The sequence below is a fragment of the Mus musculus genome, chromosome 16, assembly GCF_000001635.26.
Source record: "Mus musculus strain C57BL/6J chromosome 16, GRCm38.p6 C57BL/6J".
Taxonomy (NCBI): domain Eukaryota; kingdom Metazoa; phylum Chordata; class Mammalia; order Rodentia; family Muridae; genus Mus; species Mus musculus.
The window spans coordinates 23,105,774-23,129,708 of NC_000082.6; the positions used below are offsets into that span (position 1 = coordinate 23,105,774).

Sequence of the window (23,935 nt, forward strand, 5' to 3'; positions counted from 1 at the left end):
GTTTCACTATGTACCTCTGACTGTCCACTATGTAGACCAGGCTGGCCTTGAAACTCATAGAGATCCATCTGCCTCCATGAGTGCTGGGATTAAAGACATGTGTGACCATACTCAGACTATACTTTTTAAATACAAAATGTCTTCCACAGTTATAGTCTAAAGGTTAGCCTTAAATATTTCCTCTTAAGGGACTTAGGAAAATCCTCAGGGCATGTAATGACAGTACTAACCATAACGAAAACATCTGTTAGGCACATGTAGTCTTCCTCAGAAAAACTGAACTTTGTTGAGTTTCTTAGATCAGGAAGTATTATTTATTTTTATTTTTATGGCAACTTTGAAAGAGACTCTACACAGGATGGCCAATCCATTTTGTCACTCACTCACTTGTCCCTTGAGGCAAGGTCTCATTATATAGCCCTTGCTGGCCTGAACCCTCTAAGACTTGCAGGGATCCACGAGCCTCCACTTCCTGAGTGCTAGGGTTAAAAGTCCATGTCACCACACCCGGTCTCTATTTTGTCATCATTTTGTAACAGTTTCTGACACAATAACTTCCAAATAAGTACAGGTTTTATTTTTGAGTAAGGATAGCACATAGGGCTGGCAAGATGATTCAATGCTGGCCTTAGGGCATGCTGACCTAAGTTCCATCCCCAGGACCCACTTGTGGGATCCAAGTAGTAGGAGACGAATCAACTCCTAAGAGTCGTCCGTTGACTTCCACGCGCTGAGGTGCACACTCAATAAATAAACAAATACAATTTAATCTAATTTAATCTTTTTAGAGCCAAATACTTTTCGTAAATTACCAAACTGAGCCTTTTCCTTCTCTGGTTAGTCAGTCTTTGGTCTTCTGAATTAATGAGAAAAATTTTTGAGTGTTCAGGATACTTTCATATTTTAAAATTCAAGGATTAAATATCTTATATTTTTTTGCAAGGGGCTCGAGTTGTGGCTGACTGGAAACGTCTAGGCTTATGCAGCCATGCAAGTTTATTACGAGCAATACGAACTATATTGTCTCAATTTCAGTAAGGCAATATTAGATGATTAAAATCGTTTTTGTTTTTTGTTTTTGTTTTGTTTTACCAGAAGAGACAATCAGCTCTTGAAGTGCTAGGGCTGAGTCTGCCAGAAGCACCCATTTACATTTCTGTGTTACAAAGAATGACAGGTCCTTTGCACAAGTTGGTAGTGATTCTATCAGTCATTTCTCGCACCTGTTAGGTTGAAATTATTAGCATTATTTTTTAAGCCAGAGCTGAAGACGACCGACCAGAAAGAGATGAAAATCGAATCACCACCCTAGGGACATCTGTTAATGATACTACACACTGTGCTTCTCGTCTTACAAAAATAGAACTGCAAACTGGATTTCCTAGGATGTGCTGGGTGGCCGACATTTTCCGTGGCAGGGGTTTCACACGTTCCAGATCTGAATGGATATTAAATGGCTGGGCGAAATGCCAGGTAGCCCTTTCCTGTCACATTAAACAGCAGTGAGAACGGGCGGGGTAACCCTATTCTGTTCCGGCACGGAACGCGGTGGCTCGGACCAAGGGCACGCTGACGCGCAGGTAGCCCGGAGCTGCGTCCTGGAGACGCCGCCCGCCAGCGAACAGCGCCACCGGCTTCCGCCCTAAGCGCCCAGGGCTCCGCCGGCCTCTGCGGCAGGGCCGCGGAAACCCCGTAGGAGCAGGGCGGCCGAGGAGCGCGGCGCGCGGTCGCGCTGCTGCAATATTCTTCCGCCGAAAGCAAAGAGTCCCAGACCCGTTCCCGATTCGTGGATCTCCGGGAACGCTGTAATACCAAGTAATAGTGAAATGTGGATTTTGTCATCGACTCCTGTAGGGCTTCACCTCCGGTAACAAACTCCAGGAGTACAATTTTGTGGCTTCCGAAAGGGGAATAAGGAAATTCCTCCGCGAGAAACGGGTTCCGGCCGCGAGCCTATAAAAAACGGGCGGCGCCGTCCGCCTGTCTTTTCAGTCGGGCGCTGAGTGGGTTTTCGGATCATGTCTGGTGGCTCCGCGGATTACAACAGGTACGGCGCTCCCGGGGCGGCCGGTGGCCTGTAGTCAAGGTCACTAGGACCCGCGTTGAGGTGGGTTGCTTGGCGGCCACACTGCAGGTATGCGGGCTTTTTCTTAGGGCACACACTTCTCCTTGTGCCCTTCGAGAAGCTTCCATGATGGTAAGACTCCAGATGTTGGGGAGACAGGACGGATACAAGAACGGAGTATTAAGGATGCCCTTTCTTAGGACACATTGTGACATCTTGGCTGCTGCCCCTCCCCGTACGGGATATGGCAAGCGGAGCCGTGGCGCAGACTGCTTAGGGGCGGGTAACCGGGACCCGAAGGTTTATTGGCGGCCAGTGGCGCGAGCTGGCGTTCTTAGGGTTCTGTCGAGATGGGAGATTGGACGGCCAGGGGACGATCACCCTGGACCGTGAAACGGAGCGACGGAGCCGTTGGCATGGACCTGCCTGGGCCTTTCGGCGTCAATCACGCCGGCTTGCGCAGAGTTAGGGGCGGAGCTCGGCGCGCGGAGCACTCGCGAGAGCTTCGCTTCCCAAGCGGGAGGGCCTGGTCCTAGGGCACTGAGTAAAGGGGCGTCTATACTTAGGGGTCCAAGTCCCAAGCTGTTGGGGAGGGCGAATGGCGCTTCGCAGCATTGCGGCCGGTTTTGAGGCGTTTTCAGCAGAGCACAGGGGCGCGGAGGGGAATGAGGTACGGGGTGGAAGGGCCCTTTAAGGGTCTCTGCGTGGCTTGGAAGCAGTATGTCTAACTGCAGTGTTGTTGTCAGCAGAGAACATGGCGGCCCAGAGGGAATGGACCCCGATGGTGTCATCGAGGTAAGGAGTGGGTGTGGACGTTAAAGGTTTGGAAAGGTACATTTTTTTTTCATGTCTTATTCATAGTTTCATTATTAACTTACAGAGCAACTGGAATGAAATTGTTGATAACTTTGATGATATGAATTTAAAGGAGTCCCTTCTTCGAGGCATCTATGCATATGGTTTTGAGAAGCCTTCAGCTATTCAGCAAAGAGCTATTATCCCTTGTATTAAAGGTAAAACTCTATTGCCGTTAGGATAAGTGCTCTGCACATACATGGACCGGAAAAGGGAAAGTGACCTTTGGGGAAGTACTAGCACCTGATTGTATTCCTTAAAGTGAAATGATGGCAAATCATCTTTCGGGACTGACCTGAAATGAAGAGAATACTCTTGCTGATCACTTATGTGGGCGTAACTTTATGTTCCAACTGGAATACATGGTGTATAGTAGAAGTAACGATTTGATGTGGGATCGGTAAATATGTATCCTACTTTTTTTAGGGTATGATGTGATTGCTCAAGCTCAGTCAGGTACTGGCAAGACAGCCACATTTGCTATTTCCATCCTGCAACAGTTGGAGATTGAGTTCAAGGAGACCCAAGCACTAGTATTGGCCCCCACCAGAGAACTGGCTCAACAGGTATTGATAGTGTAGTTCAAAAAACTGCTTGCGTGTTGCATAGGTTTCAGGTTTCACAACTGTGAAGAATTTAAAATTAAAACGTATAAATTGTCCTAGTCCTGTGAGAGCCCCCATTTTAATTGTCCATGCATGCAGGGAGTTTTGTTGAAAGCTAAGCAGGAAATGGGTATTGTAGGTATGACTTTAGGGATTGATTGCACCTCAACAGTTAAACCCATAGGTTTCTCAGGGTGGATTATATCTGTACCCATTTAAAATTTGGAATGCAGTTGTGCAACATGAAAACTGCAGTGACATGTTAAACATTTGACTGTCTCAGTAGTTTGTGATGCATCTGTTGCATGCTATGTTTTCAAAGCACTGCTATATTGGCTTTGAAGTAATACTTCCTGATGAAGCTGCAAGCTTTATTCGGGTCAAGATTATAAGGCTCAGTGCCTTGTGGGAAAAAATACCAATATTTGCCCTTAAAAGCATTTCACTACACAGTGGAGAATGTAGAAATTGATTATTTACGTTCCTAGTTGGTGTTTGAGGTAACAAGGTCCCAAGTTTAAAAAGAGGAGGGAGCATTAAGTTTAAGGTGAATTTTAAGCTTGAAATTAGTAAATTTTGTGCTATGCATGCATAAAAGCTGTTGGCATATATAATAGTGCAATTATGCCTTTAAGCTTAGTCTTAGACCTAGGTTTTATAGAATAACTACCATTTTTGGCTTTTAGATCCAAAAGGTAATTTTGGCTCTTGGAGATTATATGGGAGCAACTTGTCATGCTTGCATTGGAGGAACAAATGTTCGAAATGAAATGCAGAAGTTGCAGGCTGAAGCCCCTCACATTGTTGTTGGTACTCCAGGGAGAGTGTTTGATATGCTAAACAGAAGATACCTTTGTAAGTAGTGAATCTTAATGGTCCTTCTTATCAAAAGGTTATGAGAACTTGGTGATGCAGTATGACTTTCTTATTAACAGCTCCAAAATGGATCAAAATGTTCGTTTTGGACGAAGCAGATGAAATGTTGAGCCGAGGGTTTAAGGATCAGATCTATGAGATTTTCCAGAAATTAAATACAAGCATTCAGGTAAAGTTTATTTCTTCTATTTATTTGGGGTTAGGTTTCATGCAGGTACAGTTACAATAAAACTGAAGTGTTCTATTGTCGTTCCCCCTGCTTAAAGCATTTGATACATTACTATCTCTGCCTAGCTCTACCATACTAAGGCAGAGACGCTTGGTTTCAAACATTTTCCCGTCTAGCATTTGCTAAAAAGATTATACAAACTAAACAGATAAAGACAAGCATTTTATTTTTTAAAGGTTGTGTTGCTTTCTGCCACAATGCCAACTGATGTGCTAGAAGTGACCAAGAAATTCATGAGAGATCCAATTCGAATTCTGGTGAAGAAGGAAGAATTGACCCTTGAAGGAATTAAACAATTTTATATTAATGTTGAGCGAGAGGTAATTTTGTTACAAGCTTTTTTTTTTTTTTCACCTTCTTGTATAAGCACTGTGCTAAAATTGCAGGAACTAAGATTCTATCTTGGTTTTTGTAATAATGCTAGCAGAGTACACACAAGAAGAAAAGTAACTGCACTGGATTGCAAAGACTGGGGTGGACCTCTTTCTTAATGTCCAGTGTCCTATGTCATAAGATTCGGTGCAATAAGTATTTAGACCAGCAATAAATACTCAGCTTGGAGATCATCATGATCTTTGTGGGTAGCATATCAGATACTACAGTCAACAGTTACGAATAGCAACAAATTTATGGTGGGGAAACTATTAGAGGGCTGCAGCAATAGAATTGAGAACCACTGCTTTAGTTTTGTTTAAAATCATGGGAATTTTGTTTGATTTTAGGAGTGGAAGCTGGACACTCTTTGTGACTTGTATGAGACTTTGACTATCACACAAGCAGTTATTTTTCTCAATACAAGGCGCAAGGTGGACTGGCTCACGGAGAAAATGCATGCCAGGGACTTCACAGTTTCTGCTCTGGTAAGAGTTAGATTTAGTAATGCTAATTATAGCCATTAAGCAGGATTTAACTACAATATAGCTGCTCAGTGCTGTGTTGTCGTTCCCCCTGCTCAGAATAATTGTTTCTTAACTATACCTGTCTGCCATCTGCCTGTAGCAGCCAGGGACGCTTGGTCTCAAACATGATTGAAATTAAATGTATGCCTGAATAGTATGCCTGAATAGAGATTCTTGATTTGAGTTGTTTGCATTTGCAGCATGGTGACATGGACCAGAAGGAAAGAGATGTCATCATGAGGGAATTCCGATCAGGGTCAAGCCGTGTTCTGATCACTACTGACTTGTTGGTGAGTCTGCTCCTGTGTATTTTAGTACCAAAAGCTAGATTTGTGGGGAAGGTTTATTAAATAACCTTAACCAATTCAGGCTATTTGGTAGAATAAGTAAGACCACACTCCACAGTGGGCTATACCACTTAGTATGGTTCATTACTATATTGTGGCCTACATTGGTTGCGGGGATGTCTAGCTTTTTGAATTAGGATATTGAACAACCTCTTTATTTCATTCAGGCCCGTGGGATTGACGTGCAACAAGTGTCCTTGGTTATAAACTACGATCTACCTACCAATCGTGAAAACTATATTCACAGGTGAGAAGAAAGCATCTCCAATATTTGTATTGGAGAAGTAAATTCAAACACTTTTCTACGGTGTTTTGTATACAAGGTACTGGCAACTCAGGGAATAGGTGGCAGTAAAAAGACAGTAATTTACTAAGGTCTATAGACATTGTACTTGGGAAGATTGGTCAGAACAAAGTGGGAAAACTTGTAATGTGGCCAAGGTTGTGTACACACATGCAGATGAGGTTAGGTGCTTTAGACTACTTTTTGGTCTTAGCCTATGTTTTGAGCCTTTTTAGTGAGTTTCTTGTGTCCATGTGCTTTTTTTCTTGGTGATTGATTCTATACAGTTGGGATTTTCTTGGTGTTGCTGGTAGCATTTTGACTGATTCCCTGGTTTAGTTATAGTGGCTTTTATCCCTAAATAAATTGAATTGTACTTTGTTATATGATGTAAAAAAAGACTTTTTAAAAAATACAGGAGTCGATAGCGGCAGTTGATGACGAGATGGCACTCAGAAACGGCGTTGACGTAATTTAGGACGTGGAATCATAAGCGAAACAGCACACTGTTTGAATAAAGAGCGAGTCGGTATTTATATTTGATTTTCTTTTGTCATGATTATTTGATATTTTAAGTTGTTCCAGCCCAAGGCATTTTGTATGTTAGCATTTCTGATAGGGAGTGATAGGTGGTTTGTATTGTCTGGTACTTTGTAGGAAGGTAGAGAGCTGTTTTGGAGGTAACACGTTTGAGTAATTTGAGTATATAACGTGTGAAAAGAAGCTGAGCAAAAAGCAGTGATAAGTTTGGGTTACCATACCAAATACTTGCTTTCACACTGGAAAAAAAGTAAGTTTTAGAAAATAGTTAACCTTGCAGCATTTGTATTTACAGTTCCAGAAGTGCGTCGAAATGGATTGTATAACTGTTTTCTTTTATTCCTGGTGTTTACATTTGTCCCAGGCTGACAACTGCTCCTGGCTGGCCCACTTTGGTATGGGCTTTAATTTCACCCCAAACACAATACTGTCATCTGCTTTATTGTAATGCTCAAGGCGCCTATCTCATTTTGCAGCCAGACAAGCCTTGAATTCTTTTGGTGGCACTATCTGCAAAGGAAGATGTTTTTCCACCTGGATATTGGTTTTATCAGCTAGTGCTCCACTTAAAAGCACGAACTATAATCCTGATAAGTAAACAGCAGCTGATGGTTAACAAGTGGATCGTCATATTCAGTAGCTTTAAATAGTACTAAAGTAACTTGCTGACTGTTGGTTTCTTTCTCTTACACAGAATTGGCAGAGGGGGTCGATTTGGGAGGAAAGGTGTGGCTATAAACTTTGTTACTGAAGAAGACAAGAGGATTCTTCGTGACATTGAGACTTTCTACAATACTACAGTGGAGGAAATGCCCATGAATGTGGCTGACCTAATTTAATCCCTGGGATGAGATAGTTTTGAATGCAGTGCTCGCTGTTGCTGAATAGGCGATCACAACGTGCATTGTGCTTCCTTGAGAATATTTGAATCTTGTCTCAATGCTCATAACGGATCACAAATACAGATTCTGATAGCAAAGCGACTTTAGTCCTGAGCTCTTGTGAGGAAAGGCATTGGCTTTATCCTCTTTAGAGTTAGACTGTTGGGGGTGGGTATAAAAGATGGGGTCTGTAAAATCTTTTTTTCTTAGAAATTCATTTACTAGTTATGTAGAAATGGTTGTATTAGATGTTCTCTATCATTTAATAATATACTTGTGGACTAAAAGATATAAGTGCTGTATAAAATCAGCCAATTATGTTAAACTGGCATATCTGCCTTTATTGTGTTTGTCATTAGCCTGACTAGAGAGGCCTTTAAAGTGATTTCTTTTTTTTAGAGAAAATTTGAATGCATTTTGTTGGTATTGTATTTATTCAATAAAGTATTTAATTAGTGCTAAGTGTGAACTGGACCCTGTTGCTAAGCCTCAGCAAGCAATCATCCTAGGTAGGGTTAAACCCCCAGTAAAATTGCCATATTGCACATGTCTTAATGAAGTTTGAATGTTAAATAAAATTGTATATTCACTTTATATAGGTGGTCTGGCCATTTATTTATAGTAACTGGTTTCATACAAAAGGGGAGAGATGAAGCCTCTAACAGTTCTGAGTTAGCTGCTGCATCACAGTTGCACAAAGGCTCATCAACTGCAGGTGTTCATCTGCACCATCTGCCAAGCACTTGTCTACTTCCTACAAAAGGAAATAAAAAAATTACCAAGACATACCAAAAAAAGTTTGTTGTTGTTGAAGTATAATGCTTACAGCTTACAGCAAGTTTCTCTGTGATAATGGACTTGTGTTTATCAGACAGATTTTCATTTTCTATAATTGCATCATGAAGTTGATTGACAAGCTGAGTAGCTGCATGTCCTTCATCTATGAGGTTCTGCAACAGAAAGTTTAGGATTAGGAATGTTGCTAATCTATGATTTCTGTCATACCCAGAATAGTTTTTGTTACAGATTGCCCTGGCCTCTGCCTTGTTAAGTGCTGGGACTACCCAGTCAGTAGTGTAAGAGTATATTACCTTTACCACAGCTTCTAGTTTGTCAAAAGAGCCACTGTGACATGCAGTGAATATTCCATCAATGGTTGCAGCTGGTATTACCTGAAACAATAAGCATTAACAGTCAGGGCAAGCTCTCTAGCTTGAAGGACTGTAAAAGCCTAAAGGGTTTACTGTACTTGCCCCAGCAATGTCTGTGATCACATCTTCAGAGACTTCCTTTCCACCTGTTAGTCGAGTGGCACTCTGAAGAAATGTGATGGCTTTCCGTAAATCTCCTTCTGATATCTTAACAAGATACGCTATTTCCTGAAGAGAGAATTTGCAAGAAAATTGGGCAGACACAATGATCCAGTTAAATTCCCAGAACCCAGTGTGAGGAGCAAGACCTCTAACCTAATCATACTTGATTATAGAATTCACAATAATGCATGTGTGGAGTCTTGTGCTTCACTGTTGCTCCCTTTTTTATTTTATGTATATGAGTACATTGTAGCTGTCTTCAGACACCAGAAGAGGGAATCCGGCAACATTACAGATGGTTGTGAGCCACCATGTGGTTGCTGGGAATTGAACTCAGGACCTCTGGAAGGAGTCCAGTGCTCTTAACCACAGAACCACTTCTCTAGCCCCCAACTGTTACTCACTTAACATCAAGATTTTAGCATTATTTTCAAGACCTCCCCAAGATGTACATTCATAAAAGGGATTGGTATAAAACTAACCACCGGGCTGGAGAGATGGCTCAGTGGTTAAGAGCACTGACTGCTCTTCCAAAGGTCCTGAGTTCAAATCCCAGCAACCACATGGTGGCTTACAACCATCCTTAATGACATCTGACTTAATGACTCCCTCTCCTGGTGTGTCTGAAGACAGTTACAGTGTACTCATATATAATAATAAATCGTTAAAAAAAAAAAAAAACTAACCACCATAATAATTAGTAATTACCTCATTGCCAATTTTGACATTTTCCTTCTCAGCAATATCCAGTAATCGCTCCTGTTGAATCTTATCTGACAGAGGCTTGAAGCGGAATTTTGAACATCTAGAAGTGAGGGGTTCAATTATTCTGAAAAAGATTGAAAGAACCATGATGTATTTCAAAGCATAGAAAGAGGACTCTGGATGTTCTCATTACAAATCCAAGTTGAAAGATGAAGTTACTTTGATCTGATTATTATACATGTATAAGTGTATAGATATGTCCACTGGTGTTCCATAACTACATAGCAATACTCTGCACCATTTTAAAAAGGCTGTTTTGCATGTCTTCAGGGTGTATACATACCGACTGACATAGTTACAGATGAGGCAGAATCTGGTTGTTTTTGATTCTTTTTCCATGGTACGCCTTAAAGCTGCCTGAGCAGCTGAAGTCATCGAATCTGCTTCATCCAGAATTACAATCTTAAAGGGAGGACATGGCTTCCCACTAAATCAGAAACAAAGGAGTTAAACCTCAGTAAGTATCTTTGCTGAGATACAATATATAGTTTATATTTCACTATGTGGTAATCCATAACTCTTGGTCATACATAACTATAGTTTACTTTAGAACTCTACTTATGGTTATGTGTATGGCTGGGTGCATGCATTCCACAGCACTCATGTGGAGATAACACATAAACTCTGGAGTTGGTTGGCTCTCCCCACCATTGCACGGGTTCTGGATAACAATCTCAGGTGCTCAGGCTTGCATGACAAGTACTTACCCCTCTGAATCTATATTGTTTAATTTATAAAATGATAGTGAGAAACTACAATGAGATTTAACAACTATAACATTATTATTATTGTGCTTTGCGATCAGGAAGACCTTTAATACTGCAGCTCAAAGACTGGTGTGCAATCTAAAATGCATGCCTCTAAAGTTCTCAGACCACTGTTAGCCATAAGTAACTGAAAGTATAGACTATGGGGTGAGGAAGAACATACAATATTCCAGAACTGTAAAGCCACTACCAAGGGCTAGTGTACTTTTTTCACCTCAAAAAGCAGCTGTTTATCAGCAGTCCCTTCAAGACTCCCAGCTCCAATCACAAGTCTACTTCCTGTCTCCTAAGCTTTGCTTGTTCTGGAAGTTCATGGTCCATAGCTGGCTTTTTAGTGTATTTTTTACTGCTAAGCAGATAGACAGGTATTTCATGTTTTATTTACCCACTAACCAGTTTGGTATGTTTTGGTGTATTGACTACTAGGAACAATTATGAATCTTGTATATATAATTTAGGCAACCTAATTTTCATCTTTTAGGTGTGCATACTAGGAGTGGAAATGTGTGTACAGCATTCATGTGAGGTCAAAGAACCACCTTTTCTCCCCACCTTACGGAATGGACTCAGGCTGCAGGTCTGTGAGGCGGGCATTTTCACTGTTGGCTATCTTACTTTAAGCCCAGTTCTGCTTAGTCTTCAGAGGAACTGACAAACCTTTCCAAGACTCTGTCCTATTTTATATTCCAGTCATCAATGTGACATTTACAGTGTTTTTCCTTAACAAGTGCTTGTTGTTTTCTGCTTTTTGTTATTTCAGCAATGGTAGTGGTTGAGAAATATCTATGACATTTGCCCTTTTTGTAGTTGTATTTTTATTGAGTTTTAATTCTTGACATATTCTGAATTGAAAAAGTCCTTTCCCAGATAGATGATTTGTAAACATTTATTCCAGTTTTGTGGGTTAGTTTCTGAACACTGATTGTGCTGCAGTTTATTCCCTATATCATGTTTCTTTAACAAAGCTGAATTTTGTTTTGGGCTTCTACTGTTCATTTAGTCAGTCTAGGTTCATTTAATGATATTCAGAAAACTACTAGAGGCATTTCAATGCTTTTCAGTCTTCATGCTGCCAGGCTGTTACTGACGTGATATCACTGTATGGGGCTCTGACTGACACCAATGCCTTCAATGTATCAACAAAGGGAGGGAGGGGCCACGCCCCTAACTACCCATCCCAGGGAGAGCAGAACCAGCAGGATTTGGCTGTCATAGCAAGGGCACATGCTGAGGAAGACCAGACTGCAGTAGCATTAGGACCTTGCAGGGCTTGGCTGCATGAAGAGCAGTGACGCTAAATTGCTTCCCTTCCACTTCCCACCCTCCCCACTCGGGATTCCCACTGTCAACTCATAATTTGTCTTACTCTGGTTTGTGTTAAACATGGAATCTGAGACTGGTAATTTAAAGAAATGTTAATTTATTTCTCGGTTCTAGATATTAGGAAGCCCAAGAGGGTGAAATCTTATCTGTTGAGGATTTTCTAGTCAAACCACTAAGAAAGAAACCATAAGCCCTGTTGTGGTAAGCAGGGTCTGTCATCTGATAGAGATACCAGAAGGGCTTTCTTTCCTAACTTCTAAACAAGTTATCCCACCCAAATGCCTGACCTCTAAATACCATTCACATATGAATTTGGGAATTAAATTTCCAATACTTGACAGAAGGCCAAATTAAAACCACAGCCTATATTTAAAGCAAATATAATGAACTATATTATGGAGAGGGAAAGGCAAGTTACTTACTCTGAACGACTTCCTGATACAGTTAACTGAGCAAAATTTTTCACTTTCTCTCGGACTACTTGTATTCCACGTTCATCAGATGCATTTAACTCAAGGACTCTTAATCGAAAGAGTTCAGGCCTATTGCAAAATGAAAAGTATTATGAAACATCATATAGCACTAAGTAACCTAGGTGCTGATGCTGTGTAGGAGTTTAGAGCTCACCTGGTGAGCAAGACAGAAGGCACAGTTACACACATGTTCTTTCATTGCAGAGCTATGCATTTAACATTTTGGCTAAAATCCTAGAGGCCAGGCATGGTGGCCAACACTTTTAATCCTAGCACCTGGGAGGCAAAGAGACATCCAGATCTTGGATCTCTGTGACTTCAAAGCCAGTCTAGTCTATATACAGTGAGATCCTGTCTAAAAAACAAACAAACAACAAATACTATATCTAATAAACATTTAAATTATTTCTGTTTTGTATAATAAACTTTTTTCTATTAAAACTAGAAGTTTAAACTTCTATTAAAAATAAACTTTTCTATTAAAGTATGTTCTATTAAATAGTAACATTCCTTAGATAATTTACTTATTCTTCAATTGTTAGACATCAAGTTCTAAATGTTATAATTTAACATATTTTGACTTCTTCCCATAGAATAGCTTGCTATAAAGAAAACTGCTAGATTAAAACATGAATAGGCAGGTTGTACATGGCAAGGTAAGACTCAGGGCCTTACACGTTAAGTGAATGCTCTACCTACCACCTCATCCCTAAATATGAACTTTTCTTTAAAAAGATTGATTCTCATAGCCAAGCTAGATTAGAACCTTCTATGTAGCCTACAGTGGCTCAAATTTGAAATTCTTATTTCCATTTTTTTAGTGCAGGATTTATAGGTATGCAACACCAATTACACTTGGCATATAAGCAATTTTTAAATGAGTATGTAAAGTAATTTGGCACAATAGAGATCTGAAAAATAAAAATAATACAATTATGCTCAAGAAAACCATTGTTTCAAAAATTTCTCTATTGCATGCACTTTTTCATTTGGAAATGGTTTTGCTATGAAGCCCAAATTGGCCTCAAATATGAAATTATTTTGATGCGATTAGAGGAGTGTTCCACCATGACTGGTTTATACGCCTCTGTGTGTGTGTGTGTGTGTGTGTGTGTGTGTGTGTGTGTCTGAGCCCAAGGATGCGAGAGGTTGTTTTAGATCCCCTAGAGCTGATATGAGCTACCTAATATGGGTGCTGGGATCTAGGATCTGAACTCTGGTCCTTTGATAACCTTTGATAAAGCTGAGCTATCTCTCTAAGTCAATGGTTTAGTTTATCCTTTATTTTAAGTTACATGTACAACTAAGTATGAAATTTACAATGAAAGTAAATTCTTTAAGAATATCACTGCTGGGCATGTGGTGGAGCAATGCCATTAGTGCCAGCACTTGGGGGACAGAGGCAAGGGAATCTCTGTGAGTTTGAGGCCAACATGGTCTACAGAGTGAATTCCAGGACAGCCAGGGCTACACAGAGAAACTCTGTTTAAAAAAACAAAACAGACAAACAAAAGGATTATTACTAACATTACTTTGGAAACTGTTGTCATGTGGCCCAAGTTGGCCTTGAACTCATGATCAATATCTGCCTTAGACTCCTGAATGTTGTCAGTATGCACAATGACTGGCCATGAACATAATTTTTAAAGTATAGTAAGAAGATACATAAAGTAGATCTGTGACCCATTCGAAAATAAATATGCTGCTGAATTTTGTTACATCATTAAGGTCAGTTCAGCTTGAATCTGTGAATCATGAAATAAAAACTTCTGAGAAGCAAAGATTGCTCTCTTACATTTTCGGATTGTTACAAATTCTTAAATGAAACTACATTTAGGAATTGTACAATTTGAAATCTAAAACAGTGACAGTAGTGGAGGTAGAAAACACGGGACGAGGGATCTAAGCAAGATCACAGGAGGTTTTATTTTTATTTTTTTTCCCATTTTTTATTAGGTATTTAGCTCATTTACATTTCCAATGCTAAACCAAAAGTCCCCCATACCCACCCCCTCACAGGAGGTTTTCTAATGCACCTAAAACTGCACTCAGTTACTACTCAACTGTGCTCTTGTCAGGGGACCTCAGGACAAGAAATGTGGCCTGACCACTAAAGGCAGGGCTGAGGAGGTACATGGCAGGTGCTACATAAAGCCACATGTGAACCATTCAGAGGATATGACTGTCTGGACCCCATAATTAAAATAATGAAATCAAAAGTTTCTCTGTTATAGTACTTGCAGCATATGAAGAAGGTTCAGAATGCTCAAGAGGTAGGAACTCATTCACTCAGGGAACAGTAAAATGAGACCACAGAGATCTAATTAATTTTTTTGTTTGCTTGTTTGCTTGTTTTTCAAGGTAAGGTTTCTCTGTGTAGCCTTGGCTATCCTGGAACTCCCTTTGTAGACTAGGCTAGCCTTGAACTAAAATCCTGCTCCTGCTAGGATTAAAGGTCTGTGTCCAAGACAGAACCATGGGAACAAACAAAACCAGCAATAAAGCCAACAAGCACCTTACAGAAAGAAAGGGGGTAGAAGGAAACAGCACCAAAATGCTGTGTGCTTTGTGAGTGTGTTTATATACACACACTTGAGTGCAGGAGGTACTTAGGAGGTATGGCCTTTTTGGAGGAAGTACGTCAATGGGATGGGCTCTGGGGTTTCAAAAGCATATGCCAGGCCTCAGTGCAGTTTGTGCTCTGTCTGTCTCTGCCTATGAATTAAGATGTAGCTCCCAGCTACTTCTACAGCATCATGCTTGCCTGCATGCCGCCATGCTCCCCACCATGATAACCCTCTGAAACTGTAAACCTCACACAGTTAAATGCTTTCTTTTATAATTGTTGTCTTGGTCATAGTGTCTCTTCTCAGAAATAGAATAGTTACTAAGACACCCACCAATGCCAACTTACCCAAAGAGCTCTCTAGCTGCTGCCAAAATGGTGGATGTTTTGCCAGTTCCAGGTGGCCCATAGAACAAGAGATTAGGAAGCTGCAGAAATTAAATTTTAATGTTTGTAGATTATACGCTGTCACAAATAGATGAAACTGAGAATACTCAACCATCTGTAGAATGATATGGTAACTTTTCTAATAGAGAATGCACACGTCTAAAGATTTTTTAACGTAAGTGGTATCATAGTATTTAAAGTTCTAAACATGCTGGGCAGTGGTGGCGCACGCCTTTAATCCCAGCACTTGGTAGGCAGAGGCAGGTGGATTTCAGAGTTCGAGGTCAGCCTGGTCTACAGAGTGAGTTCCAGGACAGCTAGGGCTACACAGAGATACCCTGTCTCAAAAAACAAACAAACAAACAAACAAAAAATAAAGTTCTAAACATGCCCTTGAATGTGCTATGTAAGTGACCTTGATGACTCCTGAGCTTCTATGTCCACTCAAGAGTTTCAGGCCACCATTCCCTGATAGTGCATTAAGTTCCAATTCAGGTAGGTAAATCCTAAAGTTAAGAAAGTAGCCAACCGTCTGACTTTGGCCAAATATTGCCCTTCTTGTTCATTCACGCTTTATTCATGGCTCGTTCTACCAGGTGCCACTCTGGGTGCGACTTAAAAGCTCTCACTGGCTTCATACAACACTTGGACAACAGTAACCTCAAGCACTTACACTGACTTCTGATTAGAAAGAACTTTCCCCTCTGAATGTCTGCACTTCTCAATCTGGACTCTGGCTCCATTCTTCATGTCTTTTCAAGGCTACACATTGCAAGTTATCTAACATCCATTCTAAAGTGGCTCTGCTTTTATTCACTATTTTTGCTGCACTTGATTTAATTGGCAGTTATTAAGTGTTTAACAGTTGACTTTAATTACAAAAGCCATGGTTACCTCACTAGATCACTTAAAAAGGTAAAAATAAGATTTTGTTTACGGATGGGATTAATGGTGCATGCTTTAAATCAGCACTTGGGAGGCAGAGGCAGGCAGAGCTCTTGAGTTTGATGTAGAACAGCCAGGGTTACACAGAGAAACCCTGTTGAAAGAAAGAAAGAAAGAGAGAGAGAGAGAGAGAGAGAGAGAGAGAAAGAGGGAAGGGAAGGGAAGGGAAGGGAAGGGAAGGGAAGAGAGAACTACTTTAACACGAACAACATATAGTTTAAGATAATGCTATGAGACCCTAATTTCAAATAAAACTCAAGACACCTTATGTGATAATTTATGTGATAATATCAACTTGACAGATTCTAGGTTCACAAATCTGTGGATTGAGGAATACCTCTAGGGAAGTGTTTCCTCAGGGTCAACCCAGAAGACACACAGAGGTCCAGGCAAGTGAGGCTTGTTGAACTGAAAACAAAACTTAGCATCATCTAAATGGTACTAGTTTTACAGACAAAAAGATACAAGAACAGGAAGGCTGGAGGGATGGCTCAAAGGTTAAGAGCACTTGTGTGTTCTTCCAGAGGTCCTGAGTTCAATTCCCAGCAATTATATGGTGGCTCACATCTATCTGTAATGGGATCTAATTCCCTCTTCTGGTGTGCACAAAGACAGAGCACTCATATACATGAATAAGTAAATCTCTTTTAAAAATATAAGAATAAAGTCACAGTGCTTATGCCAAGGTTCCAACTGCAGCAGGGTTACTGAATGAAGCTGTCTGTGAGTGAGGCACAAGCTGCAGAGCAGACTCTTGCGATTTGGGAGATGTCTGCTGAAGGCCAAGACAGAGTATGTGTTCTGCAGGTGGCAGAGCTGTGGAATGGGGCTACCTAAGTCCTTTGTTCAAGAGCCTCAAGCGTAGGCCTTGATAGCTATCCTAGGGTTTAAGATATTCATCTACTCTTTCCTTGCTACGACCTTTCTTCCCTTTGTGGATAGGGATGCTCATCTGTGCAACTGTATATTATTATGTAACTTGGCTTTGATTTTATGGGACTCACAATTTAGAGACAGAGTCTCAGAAGAATCCCTATCTCCTCTTCCTCCCTCTCTCTCTCTCTCTCTCTCTCTCTCTCTCTCTCTCTCTCTCTCTCTCTCTCTCTCTCTCTTTCTTCCTCCTCCTCCTTCTCTCTCTCTCTCCCTCCCTCCCTCCCTCTCTCTCTTTAGTATATGTAAGTACACTGTAGCTATCCTCAGACACTCCAGAAGAGGGCATCAGACTTTGTTACAGATGGTTGTGAGCCACCATGTGGTTGCTGGGATTTGAACTGGGGTCTTTGGAAGAGCAGTTGGCGCTCTTACCCACTGAGCCATCTCGCCAGCCCTACCCTTATCCTTTTAAACAGCTTTACCACTGTTAAAGACTGAGAATTTTTGAAGTTGTTTTGAATACATTTTCGCATTATGAGTCAGCCATCAGCCTAGGGGGACAAAGATTAGAATGTCATAGTTTAAAAGTTTTATGTTTAAATGTCAAGTTCACGAGGAGAGACTTGTAATGGTAGCAGCACTAATTGTATATTTGACATGAGCACTAGGGAGTCAGGAGGTTGAACACTGGTATTCACCTCTCTGCCTCTTCTTTTTATTTTTTAAATTCATTTTTATGTTCATTGGTGTTTTGCCTGCATGTATGTCTGTGTGAGGGTGTCAGAGACCCTGGAACTAGAGTTACAGATAGGTGTGAGCTGGCATGTGGGTGCTGGGAATTGAATCCAGGTACTCTGGAAGAGCAGCCAGTGCTCTTAACCACTGAGCCATCTGCTTCTTGAGCATAAATGCAGTGTGACCAGCTGCCTCAAGTTCCCGCTGCATGCCTTCTCTATCTTGTACTGTGAGCCAGCATAAACCCTAAGTTGTATTTTGTTTTAGCAATGTACAAAGTAGTTAGAATACTATACCAGGTCCCATAGTTTTTCAGATAATAATTATTTTGATCTGTACATGACTCAGTATTTGTAATGATTAACCCAGGGAACTATAATATATTGACTCTTGTTTTTAGTCTCATTTACCTTTTCTTTCCTTTTTTTTCTTTCAAGAGACAGGGTTTCTCTGTGTAGCCCTGGATGTCCTTAGAGCTAGATCTGTAGACCAGGCTAGTCTGTGTTGATTTGGGGGGTGTGGGGTGGTGGTTCATCTCAAATATCCTTACTTTGGATCTATGTAAATGCTGTGGCTTGGGTCTGAAATGTTTCTGAAAGGCCCGTGTGTGTATCACAGCTGCGCCTGTGGTACTCATGGGTAACTGTAACTTCACTGTGGCTGGCCAGGGATTTACTATGTAGACCAGGTTAGCTTCTGCTCCCAGATGTTAGAATTAAAGCCACATGACACTACACACAGCCAACTATATACATTTTAAAATGACTTGTTTTGATAACACATCTGTAACTGTAATATTCTTTTATCTTCGGGGTTTACTTGTTTGTCCTCTTTCTCCTCTAAAAATAAAGGCTCATGGAGAAAGGGTCCTAACCTATCTTAGTCAGTGATCTTTATTTCAATACTACATAATAATGTCACATAGAAGATGATTTGGCAAACTACTTATAGTTTTAAAAAATATCAAAGACTTATTGCATGTATTTCCTATGAATGAATTCTTAAATTTTCCGTCATCAAACACCATCTACTTACGTCAGCTCCTTCTAAGGACTTTCTCAGCACTGCAACCACTTCGTCCTGGAAAGCCACTTCATCCACACACTTTGGACGGCTGGAGGACAGAGGGAAGTGGGTTATGGAGAGCACTGTGATAGCCACAGAAAAGTCTCAAGTGTTCCTGCTGCTAAGACACCAATGACAGCACTCACATGTCACTCATGAAGTTGAAGGAGGCAGAAACTCCATTGTATTTACCTTGAACAAATACACACTACTGGAATGAAATTATTTTTGCCTTCTACCTGTACTGCATGATAAAATAATAAGCAGAATTTTATGTATCATAAAGAACAAACTTGGAATTAAAGTCAACTGCATGTGGAGGCTTACCTCTTTAACCCCAGCAAGGAAGAGACAGAGGTAAGTAGTTTTCTGGATTTGAGGCCGGCCTGACCTACCTAATGTATTGCAGGACAGTCAGGGCTACACAGCACAGTCAGTCCTTTTCTCAAAACAAAACAACAAAAAAGGGGGAACACTGCCTATAAAATCTCATAAAATCACCCCCCCCCCCCCCCAGTCAGGGTTTCTCTGTATAGCCCTGGCTGTCCTGGAACTCACTTTGTAGACCAGGCTGGCCTCGAACTCAGAAATCCACCTGCCTCTGCCTCCCGAGTGCTAGGATTAAAGGTGTGCACCACCACTGCCCGGCTAAAATCTCTTGAAAAGCTCATGAAGTGGAGTTAAAAATGACTATTTAATAACCTAACAAATGGCAACTACTTTGGTTTAAAATAAATAAATAAATAAATAAATAGCACACTTTCTCAGTTAATACATTAAATGGTCAGTACCATTTCCCCCCTCTTCAAGACAGAATTTCTGTGTAGCCCTTGTGGTTCTGGAACTTGCTCTGTAGACGAGGCTGGCCTTAAATTCAGAAATTTGCTGAGAGCTGGGATTAAAGATATGCGCCACCAGGACCAGCTAATAATTTTGATTTTAAGTCACTTATTAATTTTTATTTTTTGAGACAAATATCTGTGTACCCCTGGCTAGCTTGGAACCCCCTATCTGGACCACACATATCTGCTTGCCTCTCCCTCTCTAGTGCTGTGACTAAAGCTGTGAGCCACCTGCCATTATTTAGTAATTTTAAGAGAAACTATGACAAAGTTGTCTTTCCAAACTTTATGACTGAGATTTCTACCTAGTAAATTAACAAAACATCCTTTTATTTTGAGGCTACAGACATGGCTTAGTGGATAAGAGCACCCGCTGCTCTTCTAGAGGACCTGGGCTCAATTCCCAGAGCCCACATGGTAGCTCACAACTATTTATAACTCTAGTTCTATGGTATTTGGCGCCTTTTTCTAGCCTCTATGGGCATTCGGTACACACATGGAACACAGGCAATATATGTGTAGGCCAAACACTCAAACACATTAACTAGAAACAATTTAAAATTTTTTATTTGTTTTGTGTGTGTGTGTGTGTGCCTGTGGGCAACACATACAGATGATGTAAAGGGAACAAATATCAGAGGTCACGTCTCTCCTTCTACTACCGTGTTCGGGGACCAAACTCATGTTGTCAGGTTTCTACATCAAGTGTTTTTACCCACTGAGCCCTTTTATTGGCCCCAAATTCTCTGATCCACACCAGCGTAATTAATCAGGTTGGTACTGGGCAAGAATCATTGCGTGTGCTATAAAGGTCTGCCAGGATGAGGCAGGTAACAGTGAAACCGTCCAAGGATGTATGACAGGCACGTGGTGATGAAGGCTTCTCCAAAGGAGAGGCAGCATAAAAGTGAGCAAATGTGAGAGCTTGGAGCCAGAGCCGTCTGACTGGAGAAGCTGAACCCTAGGTCCTCCCTTCCCCACCTCCTTGTTAAAAAAAAAATTATATATATATATATATATATATATATATATATACATATACATATATATATATACACACACATACATACACACACATGCATACATATACACACATAGATAGATAGATAGGTAGGTAGGTAGGTAGTTTTGGAGTGGTAAGATGGCTCAGCAGGCAAAGGCACTTACTGCCAAGTCTGATGATCCAAGTTTGACACACGGAATACACAGGGCAGCTAAGAACTTACTCCACCTGGGAGTCGAAGCATGCTTGTGATGGCATGCATCCTCCTTCCTCAACGATAAATTTTAAACATGTGAAAACTATAGATCTATGGGCCGGAGTATAGAACAGTGGTAGAGTGCTTGCCTAGATTAAGGTTAGCGAGATTCCCAACAGGTAAGTGCGAGCTTTCAAAGCCCGATGATCTGAATGGGACCACCACTTGCTTTGCTGCGGGGACGGCTATGGGATGAGTTGGGGGCAGGAAGAGGGGTGATATAGATGAAGTACTCATATTTGAACTTCTCAATAATATTGAAACAGCAAAATAACACACACGAGGACCTTGTTTGACTTGTAAATAACCTGAAGATCCTTAGTGATCAAAGAGGTTCCACGTAGCTGACGGTTCTAGTATCATCTAGCAAATGACAATGTAGTGGTACTTAACATCAACAACAAGATCCCAACAAATTTCACCATATACATACAAGGATAAAAGTCAGATTTCAGTGGAAGTGTTTATAGCCAGCTCACAGAAACATTGCTTTCTTCGTTTCTGTAGGGCTCTAAAACTGTACACTTTATAAACATCTTAGGTCATCTATATAACTAAAGAATTAAATTCAACTACTGTATCACTCCAAGGACTAAGACTTATTATTGGGTGATACCGCGTCCCCCTACCCCTCAAAGGTGTGATCTAAATATAGCAAAGTCCCCCTTACATTAAAAAAAAAACCCCACTAGCACTTATTAGTTATTTCAACAAAAGTACAAGCAGTTCTTACTATTTTTCCACCCAAGGAACTGGTTTGACTTTCTTGGTTTCTCCACTGCTTCCTGCAGTGGCAGGTGTCCCCCGGTCCTTGGTCAGTTGTGCTTTGGCACTGACAGATGTGCCTTTCAGAAATGCCTGCATGGCTTCTTCTCCTGGGTATAAGACAAAAAGAAACCATTATGGGGCAGCTCCCCTTGAAAGGACCCCTAACTTTGTGCCTAGAGGGAAGGCGGAGGTCACATCCCGGTCCCCGCCAGCCTGTAAAAGGCTGAGAACACTCAGACCCATCACTTACAGTCGTCACCGTCCCCCTGGCACCGCGGTTCCCGCCACAGAACGGCGGCGAAAGGCATGGCGGGAGCGCGCCACGCAATAACGTCACTTCCGGCGCGCGGGTGCCAGTGACGCGCTCCCTTTTTGGCTAGCGGTGGCTAAGCTCGGCTTCTGGGTGCATCTGGGGCGTTCCGCGGAGGTGATCCTGTGTAGACTCCGCGGCCAGACCTCGGCCCAGCAGACACTGCAGAGCGCGGTCGGGGAGGAGCCGACCTAAGGAGAAAGCTTTGCTCGAAGGACCGGGCCTAGGGCGGGCCCACGCTGGGAGAGGCTTTCATTAAGCCAGTGGCTTCTTGGGTTTGCTGCCATCGTCCGTCAGCCCGGAGGTCAGGGCCAAGACGTGCTCACTTGACCCTTCGCCGGAAGGGGACACTGTGCGAACTACTGCCCTGCCCCCGATATTCAAGGACACAGAGCAAACTGCTTTTTAGAAGTGAAGCTAGAGAGAAGGCTCAGCGGTTTAAGAGCATTCACTGCTTTTGTGGAGGACTTCGGTTTGATACTTGGGGTTTTGATAGCCATCTGGTGGCTCACAACTGGAACTCCAGTTCAGGGGTCCAACGTTCCCTTCAGGGCTGCAGACCCTGAATACGTGTGCTGCACGTACTTGCACGCAAGCGGAATACTTAAACACACACAGCCCGGGACAGATGTCTTACAGTCAGTAAAATCAGCTTATTGTAGGGAGGGAGGACCATCTTCTATGGGCATTTTGTAATTCCCGAGACCCACTCAAAAACCTCGTGATCGGGCAGGAGATAAACTCATCAGTTAAAAGGACTTGCTGCTTTCCCAGAGGACTGGAGTTTGCGTTCCAGCATCTTGGGGGGGGGGGGGGGTGGACCAAGCGAAAAAGAAAGAATTTGAAAGCTTTGTAGTATATACCAACTGTCAGCAGACAGCTTGTCCTGTGAAGGATTTACTAGTCCAAATGAATCTTTCAGTTCTTAGCCAGCCTCTGCCCTTAGATGTCCTCATGTTAGCATAATAAGTTCCTAGTGTAGCTTTGGTAGCAGAGGTGGTTGTCACACGAGTCCAACAGCGACGACTGCTCCAGTAACTGCATTGCTGGGAGCTGAACTTGCCAGCCACAGGAGTGAAAGATAGTCACCCTTCCTGGATAGAACCCCTGAGCCCTCAGGGGGTTCAACTAACCTTTGCCCTACAGTGGATGAAATGTCATTGTTTCCACCAGAAGTAGAATTTGTCTAATTGTGCTCATTTTCTAGAACCAAAATTCTAAAAGGCTGCATTTCATCAGAAGCCTGTGCAGGGTTTGGCAGAAGTACACTTTCAGTCCCAAAACAGACCTACAAGGTCAGAATCTCTGGTGTCTGGGACTATGTATTTATAAGGTCTGTGGTTAGTGGACATAATGTTTCTGCTTCCTCCAAACCTCAGATGGAAAACCTCAATGTAATCAATCCCCGGTGTTGTCCTCAGTAATTCCAGGGTTAATGCTATAACAAGAGACTTTGTTCTTTTCGGTTTTCGTTCCCCCTTGAGATGGTTCTGCAAGAGATCCTACCAGATGGTGCTTAAGCTTAAACTTGCCAGATTTAAGAACTGGGATTCCAGTAGAGGGGCTGAAGAGATGGCTCAGCGGTTAAGAGCACTGACCTCTTTCCAGAGGTCTTGAGTTCAATTCCCAGAAACCACATGGTGGCTCACAACCATCTGTCATGGAATCTGAAGCCCTCTTCTGGTGTGTCTAAAGACAGCTGCAGTTTGAAGATGAGCTACGGTGTACCCGTATACATAAAAAAAAGTCTTCAGAACAAAACAAAACTAAGCATAGCTGGGCGTGGGGGTGGCATGTGCCTTAAATCCAGCATTTGGGAGGCTGAGGTAGAGGCAGTTGATCTGAGGACAGCCTGGTCTACAGAGCGAGTTCCAGAACCAGAAAACAAGCCTTAAGTAAGTATACATTCATTACAAATTACCCAGCACAAGACAGAGTGCATTGCTTTTCACTACACTATTTGT

General features: G+C 41.8%; 2 protein-coding genes and 5 non-coding genes across 22 annotated transcripts; 6 read left to right on the forward strand and 1 right to left on the reverse strand.

Moving 5' to 3' along the window:
* Positions 1-1,694: 1,694 nt before the first annotated feature.
* On the forward strand, positions 1,695-8,359 carry Eif4a2 (eukaryotic translation initiation factor 4A2). Of its 16 annotated transcripts, none has more exons than NR_152586.1 (12): positions 1,695-2,047; positions 2,815-2,860; positions 2,946-3,078; positions 3,347-3,486; positions 4,212-4,380; positions 4,461-4,570; positions 4,807-4,950; positions 5,353-5,490; positions 5,730-5,819; positions 6,044-6,123; positions 6,578-6,688; positions 7,394-8,359. NR_152586.1 is itself a non-coding variant. In NM_001347179.2 (11 exons), exons 1-11 carry the CDS (start codon positions 2,019-2,021, stop codon positions 7,536-7,538), a joined length of 1,227 nt encoding a protein of 408 aa, NP_001334108.1. In that variant the 5' UTR covers positions 1,695-2,018; the 3' UTR covers positions 7,539-8,359. The 16 variants fall into 16 exon arrangements, 8 of the variants coding, with proteins under 8 accessions (NP_001334108.1, NP_001116510.1, NP_038534.2 ...); NR_110335.1 differs by having other exon boundaries at positions 6,578-6,684; XR_384524.3 differs by having other exon boundaries at positions 1,711-2,047; positions 2,812-2,860; positions 7,394-8,174.
* Snord2 (small nucleolar RNA, C/D box 2) lies at positions 3,180-3,247 on the forward strand. Its single transcript, NR_030705.1, has one exon. It is a non-coding gene; the product is annotated as a small nucleolar RNA, C/D box 2 (small nucleolar RNA).
* Positions 4,610-4,734, forward strand: LOC115488690. The gene has a single exon (XR_003951990.1). It is a non-coding gene; the product is annotated as a small nucleolar RNA SNORA63 (small nucleolar RNA).
* Snora81 (small nucleolar RNA, H/ACA box 81) lies at positions 4,997-5,160 on the forward strand. Its single transcript, NR_034048.1, has one exon. It is a non-coding gene; the product is annotated as a small nucleolar RNA, H/ACA box 81 (small nucleolar RNA).
* On the forward strand, positions 5,528-5,656 carry LOC115488689. The gene has a single exon (XR_003951989.1). It is a non-coding gene; the product is annotated as a small nucleolar RNA SNORA63 (small nucleolar RNA).
* On the forward strand, positions 5,844-5,982 carry LOC115488691. Its single transcript, XR_003951993.1, has one exon. It is a non-coding gene; the product is annotated as a small nucleolar RNA SNORA4 (small nucleolar RNA).
* Positions 8,175-21,957, reverse strand: Rfc4 (replication factor C (activator 1) 4). The gene is made up of 11 exons (NM_145480.1): positions 21,912-21,957; positions 21,627-21,768; positions 18,763-18,841; positions 15,136-15,215; positions 12,171-12,290; positions 9,942-10,085; positions 9,602-9,722; positions 8,834-8,959; positions 8,672-8,752; positions 8,414-8,530; positions 8,175-8,334 (listed from the first exon to the last, which is right to left on the reverse strand). The coding sequence occupies exons 2-11, from the start codon at positions 21,755-21,757 to the stop codon at positions 8,239-8,241; spliced, it is 1,095 nt and encodes a 364-aa protein (NP_663455.1). The 5' UTR covers positions 21,758-21,768; positions 21,912-21,957; the 3' UTR covers positions 8,175-8,238.
* Between the last annotated feature and the right edge of the window lie 1,978 nt (positions 21,958-23,935).